This window comes from Pholis gunnellus (assembly GCF_910591455.1).
Source record: "Pholis gunnellus genome assembly, chromosome: 20".
NCBI lineage: Eukaryota > Metazoa > Chordata > Actinopteri > Perciformes > Pholidae > Pholis > Pholis gunnellus.
In genome coordinates this window covers 4,713,087-4,725,331 of record NC_136547.1, presented here as the reverse complement: position 1 = coordinate 4,725,331, position 12,245 = coordinate 4,713,087, and the positions used below count along the sequence as shown (strand labels likewise).

Below are 12,245 nucleotides of genomic sequence, written 5' to 3'. Positions count from 1 at the left end.
CCCTCTGACTGACGGTCTCGCTTTTCCCCTTATGCCTCTTTCCATAACAACGATGTCTTTCGGTTATCCAGGTGTGGAGAAAGTGTAAGATGCGCATCTTCACCGTGGCCCAGCTGGACGACAACAGCATCCAGATGAAGAAGGATCTCCAGATGTTCCTCTACCACCTGCGACTTAATGCAGAAGTGGAAGTGGTGGAGATGGTGAGACTTTGCATGATAGAATAGCACACTGCATTGCATCTTGCAAAGGCAATGATGCATCACTACACTGGAACGCAGTGGAACACCGGCGGGTCTGGTTGCAGGTTGTTTGTTTTAACTCAAAGTAGAATGAGGCGATTTCGTGGTGATAATAACTTTCATGACCACGATGATGAGGCCCAGATACTGTGTTAAGGTGCCTGTACCTTCATTTCAGCGGGTTGCTAATGCAGAGGTGTGTATAGATCACAGCTATTATTTTACTCTTGATAAGCTACCTTAGCCAGAGTAGATTATCATTTTCATTTAAATAATTGAACTGGATTGAATGCATATTAATTGTAAATAGAAGATTGGCCACAATCCTATCAGCTGTACAGTAACAGTGGAAGTTAATATGAAGCCAACAGTAACAGGGTTCAATGACAACGAATCACTTTATTTGTACAGGCGATGGTTCTCACTACTCAATCTGTGTTTTAATAGGACTAAAACTTTTGAAAATGAGACCTCGGTGGATTTGTCTAAATAAAGGTTAATAATAATATTGATAAACATTTTTTAAAAAAGCTAACTAGCCAGCTGTTCAACTAGAGCTGAAATACTGATTAATCACTGAATAATTAAAGTAAATATTGTCACTTAATTTTCTTCTGTACACCAGAATGCTACATTTTAAAGCTCATATTTAAAATAAAATGCACAATCGTGCTAGAACCTCATTTGTACTCTTAATGGGGACATTTTGTACTCTGAAAGAGTCAGGAGGTTTCATCCTTGAATGCTTTGTAAAGAAACACATGTTGTCATTTCTTGGTTTGCAAGACATCTATCATTAGAATAAAATCTGGAGGTACTGTAGACAAACCTCTCCCATAATGAATCAGTAAAATTATGTTTATTTCAAAATCTTTAGTCTTAAGTTTGGTTGCCAAGCTGTAGGAAAATATGTTTCTTTATGTTAAGGAAATCACAACATCTTCTGTCAGACACTCTCCCCCCCCACACGTTTTTACTTTAACAAAATGTGTCATGATGAGTCCTCGAGTGCTGTTTGTACACCTCGCGTAGACGGTGAACACGCGCCTCTGTCTGCGCTCAGCGTCTCCTCTCCTCTTGTGTGCGTGTGTGTGCGCGTAGACTTGAAAAGTCCTCTCCAGATCATAATTTATGACTTTGTTTCTGTCCTCTCCTGCGCAGCACGATAACGACATCTCGGCCTTCACCTACGAGAAGACGCTGGTGATGGAGCAGAGGTCTCAGATGCTGAAACAGATGCAACTCTCCAGGACTGAGAGGGAGAGAGAGGTAACGCACGTCTACCGGAACACAAGCCTGCACTCACGGTCACTTCGTCGTTCAACACAAACAAATTAAATTAGATACTCATAACATTAGATCAGGAACATCTTCAAGAAGATGGCCTTCATTGTTACTGAATGTTGTTTACAAGTGAAGTAATCGCATACAGGTCAGACTCTACAGTATGTCATTTCCATAAATAACTACATAGTTGAATCCAAACAGTGTTAGTAAATAGTAGTAAATCTGGCCTACCACTGCGTTACATGACAATTGGCCCCCTCTCCTTGTTCACCTGCCATCACCTCTCCGCGCCGCGCCGCTCAGATTCAGAGTATCACCGACGAGTCGCGTAACTCGATCCGGAGGAAGAACCAGGGCGCCGCCCCGAGCACGAACCGCAGCCGGCCGCCCTCCACAGCGGAGGAAACTCAGGAGGACGAGGTAGCCGATGTTGTCAACCCGCTTGTCCCTCGCTGTTAGACGCACAAACCTCGTCTTCACAAAGCTGGATCTTTGGCTGCAGTCATCGCTTGTCCTTTGACGGCTCTAATTACTTTTATCACCATCATGGTTTTAAAATCTGGACTCAAATTTAACCCCCATACACTCTAGTATGATGAGTATACAATATTATTGGAGGATGGAGGAGTAGTAATACAGCTGTGTGCCATAGGAAATGCATTTGCAGTCTAACTGTGGGTGCAGTTCTTGAATTATATAAAGACTGGCCTTTGAAATCAGAAGTGTAACTCAGAGTAGTGATGCTAATCAGTGAGTTGTGTGGAACTAGAAGTAGAGGAACATGTTTTGCTCTCTGGATAATCCATTGTGCTTTTTCGGCCAACTGTAGTCTTATCCATAGCATCAGCTCAGGGTACTTAGATGATGAGTTACCAGGTTACATCACAGCTTAAGCTGCTCCAGTGCGGCTCCAGTTGGGCCAAAACCAGTTGGTCCGTGTAGAAAGCGACCAGTGTGACGTCCCAGTAGACCCAGGACTACAAATCTGAAAAGTGCCATAAGGTCGCTGACAAAACAAGCTTACGAATAGAGAAAGAGAAGCTGGTTCACGACTACAGATAGCGTCCACCTTGTACGTCTGACAATTAAAGTCCAGACTCTGCCCCGACAGTAGCGCCTCTAACTGTATAGTCACCAAGAGCTGCTTTGTGAACACCAGCCTGTTGCACCTTGAAACTGCCGCCTGACCCCCCCCCCCCCCCCATAATCCCACCTCATCCCCACCTCCTCAACCAGCGTGAGTTGAACGAGTGGACAGTATTGTCTCAGAAACCTCAACATAGTGTTGTATTATTATTGAGCATTACAACCTCACAGGGCTGCTCTCCAGGCTGTAGACCAGCAGTGATTAATACTTATCATTCTGACTTGACAATACTGTGCTCTCTTTTTTTATTTTTTCATTTTAGCTTAATCCCAGTCATCTCCCACCCCTCCGGCCCCCCTCACACCTGTAACACTGACATAGCAGGTTTCCCGAAACTGAAGCCGCATCCTTCCTAAAAAAAAGAATGTGCATGTTGTGTACCACACAGCCTCCCATCTGCATGTCTTTTCAGCAAAATGACGCCTCAAAAACATGTTTTATCAAACATGATATTACATGAACTGGTACCAAGGAGCACAGTGGCCATAATCCATTTCTTTATGATGGCAGATAATAATAACCCCGCCATGTATTGTCATCGGCTGAGGTTATATAACTGCTGACATTAAGAGCAGAACCGATTAGAGTTGTTTTCAAATTCTAATAATAATGTAGTTAATCCCGCTCTGCTGTGCTGTCTTCTCCCTGCACGATAGGCTGTGTTAGGGTTCATACTTTCAGTAATGTGTAATAGTCTTTAGAAGGTCTGTATCTGAATTTAAGGCTCGGATAACGTCGTACTTTACCTTCCTAGTCTGGATGTTTTTCACCACCACTGCTCTGTTCCTGTCAGTCACTCTTGAATGTTGTGTTTCAACCCTTGCCGGGACCTTCAGTCCGTGTCGCCCAGTGTGTATATTATGGTCCATGTGTGTTGTAACAGGTTTGTATTATTATTCCCTCTACAAGATTCGATCAACTTGTTGAAGGAAAGTTGTTGCTTGGTCCCGGTTTGCTTTCTCTCTGGCCAATCTCATCATTTATTTATCTCTATTTTCATCTTCTACTTCCCTCCATCAGTTCCTTTGTCTTTCTCGGATTCTCTTAGGCCTCCTCCCTGTCATCTTCTCGTTTTTTTCTTTAATTCCTCGTGTTTAATCTCGTCCCTCCACTGGAGTATGTCCCGCTTGACGCTCCATTTCCTCATCCTCCCCTCTCCCTCCGCTCCAGGCCCAGCTCATCCACGACAGAAACACGGCGTCTCACGCCGCGCTAAACGACAAGGCCGAGGCCGGGACCGACCGGGTTCACATGACCTGGACCAAGGACAAGCTCTTCATGGAGCGCAACCGCAACCGCGAGTGCAACGCCAACGTGGCCGTGCGCGACCTGTTCAACATGAAACCGTAAGTACACGTTCTGTTTGAACACCAGACGAATGTCTGTGCATTTGTAGCTCGGGAACTAAAAAAGGAGGGAAAGTGGATTTTAAGTAGCTTTAAGGAAGCTTCTGTATATGCTGCTGACAAATACTGTGAAGGTGGAACACGATGTGGTGACATGGGCCATGTGAGAGACATTTGCACCATTTTGAGCAGGATTTGAAACATATGAAGTATTTGAAGGGCCTGAAGAGTAAACCACAACACATAGAGTACTGCCAATAGTTCAGGATGGTGCCAAAGCCTCCTGCAGGAGGACAGCGTGTGTAGATGTTGTAGTAGTGGTAGTACTAGTAGTACTAGTAGTAATGAGCCTGACAGGGTGAAATGGGACGACCTTCTGCATGGCGTGTGTATTCGGGCTGTATTTGGTGTGCGCGTACACTTCCAGCCATTTCGGTCCTCGTGCATGGCCAGACCACGCAGATCACATGCACACCTTGTTGCTGTTTGAACTAACACCCTCTCATCCCATACTGTCCATACCATAGACTGTGTATGGAGATGGACCACATTTCTGCCGCTTCCTCCCACTGCACAAAAAGGAAGCCGTGAATATCCCGGGATTACGGGGCGCAGCCATCTTGCATCGGTGACGTCATTAGGAGCCTCAGTAGCGATCGGGGGGGTGGAGCCACGGTTGCGAGGTCCCGCCCATACACCAATCACCAGGCATGAGCACGCCCGCAGCGAGTTAGCATTAGCCACCTAGCTGCTGTACTTGACTGACATTAGCACCACGGTGGCTCCATAATATCTCTTTGAAAACATTCACGATGAACGTTTTATTTCACAGACGATTGGTGTTTGGGGAAACGTTATCTGTCTGCTGACACTGATATGAACACACGAAGGTCAGACAGCGCTTGCTAACCTTAGTGTCAGTGGAAATGTTGCTGAGTTAGCAAAGTCAGACCAAAGTCTGTATTTTAGGAGCTTTATAAACAGACGTTCCTATAATGATCTTTATGTACAGATGTTAATGTTTCAAACAGACAATCACTGTTGTGGAAAGTTAAAGCTACGTCTCCTCTCAACACTTCTTCTCTACGTATAATTCCTGAGCCTCCGACTGCCCGGCTACTTCACTCAGAGCAGCTTTCAGCCATGACGCCCAACCCCCTTTTTATAGCATCAAATACCTAATTTAAACTAAACATCTCAGAAAAAATGAGTTTATAAGCTATACTGCAGCCAACCACCAGGGTGCGACCGAGATGTTGGGGCTTCACGTTCGGGGGAAGCCGTCATGTCGTCCTTCTTCATACACAGTCTGTGGTCCACACTATCGGTGTGTGGACTTCATCTGGTGTGTCCCGGTCCACTCACATTGGCTTATAAAGTTCTGTCATTCAACTGAGTCACACAGGACATGAAGAAATGGAGGCTACTTTTTCACCAAGCCTCACCACAGGCGTCCCCTTTTGGAGGACACTACGAGCCGTTTGGGACAGTTGGAAGCATGCGCTGTGGTGGAGAGAGCTGATGTAGGAAGCATCTAAGCCTATTTCTGTTGTTCTGTCCCATTTTCCTCCTTCTAGAGAGTGGGAGAGTCTGTAAGTCGCCTTCTTTTTGCTCTAGGCCGTCTGTGTGTGCTGCTGCTGTGGTGACTGTGGCTTTTTGTTCAGTGTTCTCCAGCTCGTGTGTGTGTGTGTGTGTGTGTGTGTGTGTGTGTGTGTGTGTGTGTGTGTGTGTGTGTGTGTGTGTGTGTGTGTGTGTGTGTGTGTGTGTGTGTGTGTGTGTGTGTGTGTCTGCGTCCTTGTTTGTGTGCTCTAATAAGCATGGGCTTCCTGTTCAAACATTGTTGGCAGAAAAGCCTCCATTGATTTAATTTGCATGTTCTATTGAAGGCATTGTTTGTATGCATGAGCAACTTTTTGCTTTCCATTTACTTTTTTCAAAGTGATACAAAATTTTACAAAAATGTACATTTGGTGTTGACATGAAAATGTAAATGTTTTCCTCTTCAGTAGAATGGAAAGCAGAATGTTGTGAGCTTGTCTTGTTAGTGTTGAATGGCTTGAGGCTGTCGACGTCTTGTGCTTTCATTGCTTTTGATCTAACATTGTTGAGGTGAAGATAAAGAGGCAACATTTAAAGAGATGCTGTTTTTGACAGTGTTAACAGGATTATAAACAGGATTCAGTCTGTTTGAAAGACTACAGCATTTACAGTCCAATGCTATACTATGACACACTAAACAATAATACACACCCCTTGGACTTCAGGTGCGATGCTGCATGTCCCTTTTGTCTGAAAATGCTGCCTCTTTATTTGGAATTCAATCTGTTTCAGTCCCTTAACCATGCCTTGATTTTATCATTTGTGTCTGAGTCTAAAATACAGAACGCTTCAATTAAAACGCACCCTGATCAAGTGTTAAAATATATCACATGTATCATTTATTAACATAGATGATAATGTGCTATGCTGATGTTTTCTCTTGAAGTACACAGTGTATTAGTGATGTATAAAAGAAAATACCAGCTTTTTCCAGCTGTGCTGTAAATACAGGTTTTATTCATTTCAAGAGGAAGACATGAGCTTAGCTGACTCAAACCATGAGGAGGATTTACTCAGGAGGGCAGCCATATTGCCGCCATAGGCCTTTCTCACGGAGGACATGTTGACATGTCGCAGTAGGTGTATATAATAAAACGAATCATGGCTGTGTTCCATTTAGCTGCTTCAGTTTCACTTTTCACTTTTCTGGTGTGAACACACAAAAATACTCAAATAGCATTCTGCTTATATGCTCTGAAAAAGGCCTATTGTAGTTTGATGCCAGCATAAAGCTAAAAGTCTAGTTTCACATTTGATGATCATTTAGGGTTTGGTTTTTTCTGTCCTTTCTCACTGTGACCTTCTTGTCAAACCAGGAACCAGTCAAATGTCCGTCGGATGCACACGGCTGTCAAGCTGAACGAGGTGGTGGTCAACAAGTCGCAGGGAGCTCAACTGGTTCTGCTGAACATGCCCGGACCGCCCAGGAACCGAGGAGGAGACGAGAACTGTATCCTTGAAGCAGCTATAACCTGAGCTTTTATAACACAGCTTATACTTGCCCCTCTACAAGTTGTTTTATTTAACAGCGCTTATCAAATGACAACAAAGACCAACGTTAATTGTCATGTTTCGTCTCTATTGACGTAAATTAATCTGGAGTTTAGCCCACATCTTTTAACGCCAGCCGACTAAACTCGCTTTTGCTTCTGCTCATAAACTTTTGTCGTAAACTGCTGCCGTTTTTCCTCGCAAGTTCCCCGACCGGTACTTAGCATTTGTAACTCTCAACAGAGGTGAGAAGGAAGTGAGATGGCTCATTCCTCAGCTACTTCCTACATCAGCTCCGGAGAGAACGAAATGTTTACCAGATGCTCGATCGGGTTAGTGAGTTGCTAGATCTACTAGCCCGACGTGGCATTTGACTTGCCCTGGGGTGGGCAATCCTCACTGTTGAGCCCTGCTTACTGGGTCATTAAGAGTCCGATATTTCCATTAGGAGTTGGTGGAGACCAAAACCAGAGCTAAAAGAGATTGAATACTGGACTTGTATTCATCAGACATAAACACGACTCCAAATGAAGGCTAATGTTGCTCGCTTACTGCTGGACACATGTAGTGAAGCAACAGTTTGCTATATTAAGGTAAAAGATGATGATATATTGTTGTTACTGCCGGTTAAATTACTACCGTGTGTTTTGTTTCTTGACCGCCGTCCTCTCAGACATGGAGTTCCTGGAGGTTCTCCTCGAGGGTCTGAACCGGGTCCTCCTGGTGCGAGGCGGCGGCCGCGAAGTCATCACCATCTACTCTTAAAAAAAACACAAAAACAAACTTTCACGCCCAACCCCGGCCGGGCATTTTCGGGGAGGAAGCCTAATTTTGGTTTTGATGAAGGGTCGGGGAGGGGGGTGTTGTTGGAAGGCGGGACCACTCGTGATTGACAGTTTGTTTGAAGGACCCCAGGACGAAGGACTGGCTGAGGGAGCGAGCCACAGTGTGTGTGTGTCCCCCCCCCCCCCGCATGTGGAAGATAGAGCATAGAGACACTTTAACATTGTTCATTTAACGCTGAAAAAAAAAAACTCGTTATGTTCTGTTACATTTTGGTGTTCTTTCCCTCTTGTGTCGATGTCGTCACGTTCCTGGCGCTCGCTGTATAAAGATAAGCAAGGGAGTGAATGTGTGTGCCGTTACGATGTGAACCTTTTGTGTTGCACTCTGGGAAGGTGCAGCGACGTTTCGCCGGACCGGAGAGAGGCGTGCCCAGGGAGGACAAGTTCTAGAGAGGTTTGTCGACCGGATGTGTTTAATCCTGGATCAGATACATTTTGGTGCCCTGCATGTTCTGCATCATTGTTTGTGCTCCGCGTTCTCATTTAAAATGGCTTCACAGAACAAGGGTCACACCTGTAGTTCAGAGGCCGTCCCTCCAACAGCGTCTGTAGTCGTAGTGTCCCGTGGTCGTTCGCCCCGTCAGTGATTTAGTGAAGGACCAGCCGGGAGGACGTGCACCACATGTTGGATCACCTTCTGCTTCAGATATATGGTACTGAAAACTTGTTCGACATCTCCGACCCTCGAAGAACACTATTGACTCAATAGGGAAAACAGCCATAGTCAATATCTAGGACCTTTTGTCGGCTTTATAGAATGACATATGAAATGCACATGTATACATATTTATGGTGACTGAAGTAGAGCTCAGTTGGGAGATTTTTTTTGAAATCCCAGGGCTGTTTGACAGCGTGCTGTAGCTTAATGAAAAAGCAGATTGGCTCACGTTAAATCTGCCCTCAGACTTTAGCAAAGTGTAAAACGTAAAAAGCACAAACTCTCACCATATCGCCGTAGTAACAGCACTGTTGACTTTGCACTACGCACCCCTCAGCACTTATTTCATTGCGCACTCTCAACCCGGTTCTATGGCCTGCAGTGACACTTCCTACTGGTCAACACCACATTCTTCTGACTTAAGACGAGCGAGGTGCCGATAAATGAGCTCAAGGGATAAGGATGCAGACAGACAGTGATTCCGTACTGTTTAATACTAGTTTCATTGTTTTTATAATAATTTACCAAACCAAACTCTCCAGACTTTGAGTCCCAGACTGAGTAGATTCATTGTAACGAGCATGTGTAGGAGAGAAAGTGCCAAAACGACTGAATAGAAGAAACTGTGGAAGTATCACTGATACACCTGAGAGCATGACTGTACGGCCACAGCTGGTTTTTACATTGACGATGTCGAAAAAAGAAAAGAAATGAAAATCACAATGATGTTGTGTTATGTTAGCTTACTCTTGCTAGAATTCTTTATACAAATGTGCAAATTCATAATCGAGCAAATGCAGCTAGGCGATTTGAAACCCTCTAAACTTGTCTGAACGCTGCAATGTCAGAGGGTTTCTTGTGTGAGGGAAGAAGACCAACACATTCAACCCTTTGTCTCGTGTACTTCCACAGTTTCTCTCTTCAAACTAGCTGTGCAGTATTTTGTGAAGCAGAAAGCGGTGTTCTCCTGCACGTCTTCGCGGAGAAAAAACGAGTTCTGCAACCTCCGTGTTTTTGTTGAGTTTTGTTGAGTTTTTGATGTAACTGTTTAGTTCTCCAGTAGGGTTTGTTACGTTATAATTGATCTTCTGTTACTTTAAGTGTTCATTTTTCTTCTTTTCTGGAAGGAGGCAGAGAGAGGATGACGAGTTTAATGTGTTTTGTTCCGACCAATAAGAGAAGCAGCGTAACATACAGGACTCAGGAAACAGTGCCCCCCCGGTCTGGAAGTATCAGTGAACGCTCTATAAAGAGCTGTCACTTCATGAAGCCGAATATAGTTCGGCTTCCTTTTGCTCAGTTTTACATTTTAGCCGCCAAAGATTTAAACACTTGAAATTGTCTCGTTGTTAAGAAGTTTGAAACATTGGAAATCCTAAAGATAAATTATTAAAAGATGTTTTGTTTTTTTAATCTGGTTACTGAGCTGAGCAGCAGCTGTGAGTAAAGAAAACATGAAGCAGACGAAGCCCTGAACAGACCACGCAAAATACATAAAACCAGTTGTTTCAGATGTGCGTTTCACAGCTCTAATGTTTGATGTGACTGGAGAATGTTATCTACCTCAAGGTGTCACTGAGGCTGAAAAATAAATAATAAAAAACATGTTCAACCACATCTCTTTCATAACTGATGTCATATGTGTATTCATGAAAGAAAGAAAAAGAAGCCTGTGCGATGTGAGAGGATCAGCAGAATAGTGTGCGTGTGTCTTTGTGGGTGTGCGTGTTCACATGCGGCCCCGTTGTTGTCCGTCGTCAGCCAGCAGGCCTCGCGTGCTGGAACAGGAAGTCACTTGTGGGCGCACAGATAGAGGAATGTAGCCCTGTAAATTGTATTTGTGCCTCTGAGTAATTATTAAAAGTGCTGATAATAATAATGCAAAACCTGTCTGAGTCCTTATTCTAGTCACACACACACCACTCACACTGATTTGATATTCATGAAACAATGGTGGCATTCAGGGCTGCTGGCCTTTGTAGCAATGCTGTTTACAACTAAGCGTAGCCTTGGTGCGTACTAACGGGGCTGCTGGCCTTGGTGCGTACTAACAGGACTGCTGGCCTTCGTGCCTACTAACTGGACTGCTGGCCTTGGTGAGTACTAACGGGACTGCTGGCCTTAGGGCATACTAACGGGACTGCTGGCCTTAGTGAGTACTAACGGGACTGCTGGCCTTCGTGCGTACTAACGGGGCTGCTGGCCTTAGTGAGTACTAACGGGACTGCTGGCCTTAGTGAGTACTAACGTGACTGCTGGCCTTCGTGCGTACTAACGGGGCTGCTGGCCTTAGTGAGTACTAACGGGACTGCTGGCCTTAGGGCGTACTAACGGGACTGCTGGCCTTAGTGCGTACTAACGGGACTGCTGGCCTTCGTGCGTACTAACGGGACTGCTGGCCTTAGTGCGTACTAACGGGACTGCTGGCCTTAGTGAGTACTAACGGGACTGCTGGCCTTAGGGCATACTAACGGGACTGCTGGCCTTAGTGAGTACTAACGTAACTGCTGGCCTTCGTGCGTACTAACGGGGCTGCTGGCCTTAGTGAGTACTAACGGGACTGCTGGCCTTAGTGAGTACTAACGTGACTGCTGGCCTTCGTGCGTACTAACGGGGCTGCTGGCCTTAGTGAGTACTAACGGGACTGCTGGCCTTAGGGCATACTAACGGGACTGCTGGCCTTAGTGCGTACTAACGGGACTGCTGGCCTTCGTGCGTACTAACGGGACTGCTGGCCTTAGTGAGTACTAACGGGACTGCTGGCCTTAGTGAGTACTAACGGGACTGCTGGCCTTAGTGCGTACTAACGGGACTGCTGGCCTTAGTGCGTACTAACGTGACTGCTGGCCTTAGGGCATACTAACGGGACTGCTGGCCTTAGTGAGTACTAACGGGACTGCTGGCCTTAGTGAGTACTAACGGGACTGCTGGCCTTAGTGCGTACTAACGGGACTGCTGGCCTTAGTGCGTACTAACGGGGCTGCTGGCCTTAGTGCGTACTAACGGGACTGCTGGCCTTAGTGCGTACTAACGGGACTGCTGGCCTTAGTGAGTACTAACGGGACTGCTGGCCTTAGTGAGTACTAACGGGACTGCTGGCCTTAGTGCGTACTAACGGGACTGCTGGCCTTCGTGCGTACTAACGGGACTGCTGGCCTTAGTGAGTACTAACGGGACTGCTGGCCTTAGTGAGTACTAACGGGACTGCTGGCCTTAGGGCATACTAACGGGACTGCTGGCCTTAGTGCGTACTAACGGGACTGCTGGCCTTCGTGCGTACTAACGGGACTGCTGGCCTTAGTGAGTACTAACGGGACTGCTGGCCTTAGTGCGTACTAACGGGACTGCTGGCCTTAGTGAGTACTAACGGGACTGCTGGTCTTAGTGCGTACTAACGGGACTGCTGGCCTTAGTCAGTACTAACGGGACTGCTGGTCTTAGTGCGTACTAACAGGGTACCATATGAAAGATATGGTAGCCTGAGGGGTAAATATTAATTTGTATGTAGTTAATTCATCATGGATGGAGCACGCAGGTTTTAATCGTTTTCTTAATACTACTAGTACAAAAGGTCAACGATACAACTCTGTCTAAAGTGACATGATAGTGGCACAGTGTAGTAGAAAAGCC

General features: G+C 45.6%; 1 protein-coding gene across 4 annotated transcripts in view; it reads left to right on the top strand.

Moving 5' to 3' along the window:
* Nucleotides 1-10,485, top strand: part of slc12a7b (solute carrier family 12 member 7b) — a 65,199-nt gene extending 54,714 nt beyond the window's left edge. For 2 of the 4 annotated variants that reach the window (XM_079181244.1, XM_079181246.1), the window contains exons 20-26: nucleotides 72-203; nucleotides 1,404-1,511; nucleotides 1,833-1,949; nucleotides 3,847-4,022; nucleotides 5,600-5,614; nucleotides 6,938-7,071; nucleotides 7,786-10,485. In XM_079181244.1, the coding sequence (XP_079037370.1) occupies nucleotides 72-203; nucleotides 1,404-1,511; nucleotides 1,833-1,949; nucleotides 3,847-4,022; nucleotides 5,600-5,614; nucleotides 6,938-7,071; nucleotides 7,786-7,877 (774 nt within the window). In that variant the 3' untranslated portion in view covers nucleotides 7,878-10,485. The remainder of the gene's footprint in view (nucleotides 1-71; nucleotides 204-1,403; nucleotides 1,512-1,832; nucleotides 1,950-3,846; nucleotides 4,023-5,599; nucleotides 5,615-6,937; nucleotides 7,072-7,785) is intronic. The other 2 variants (XM_079181247.1, XM_079181245.1) reach the window with 2 other exon arrangements.
* The last annotated feature ends 1,760 nt before the right edge of the window (nucleotides 10,486-12,245 follow it).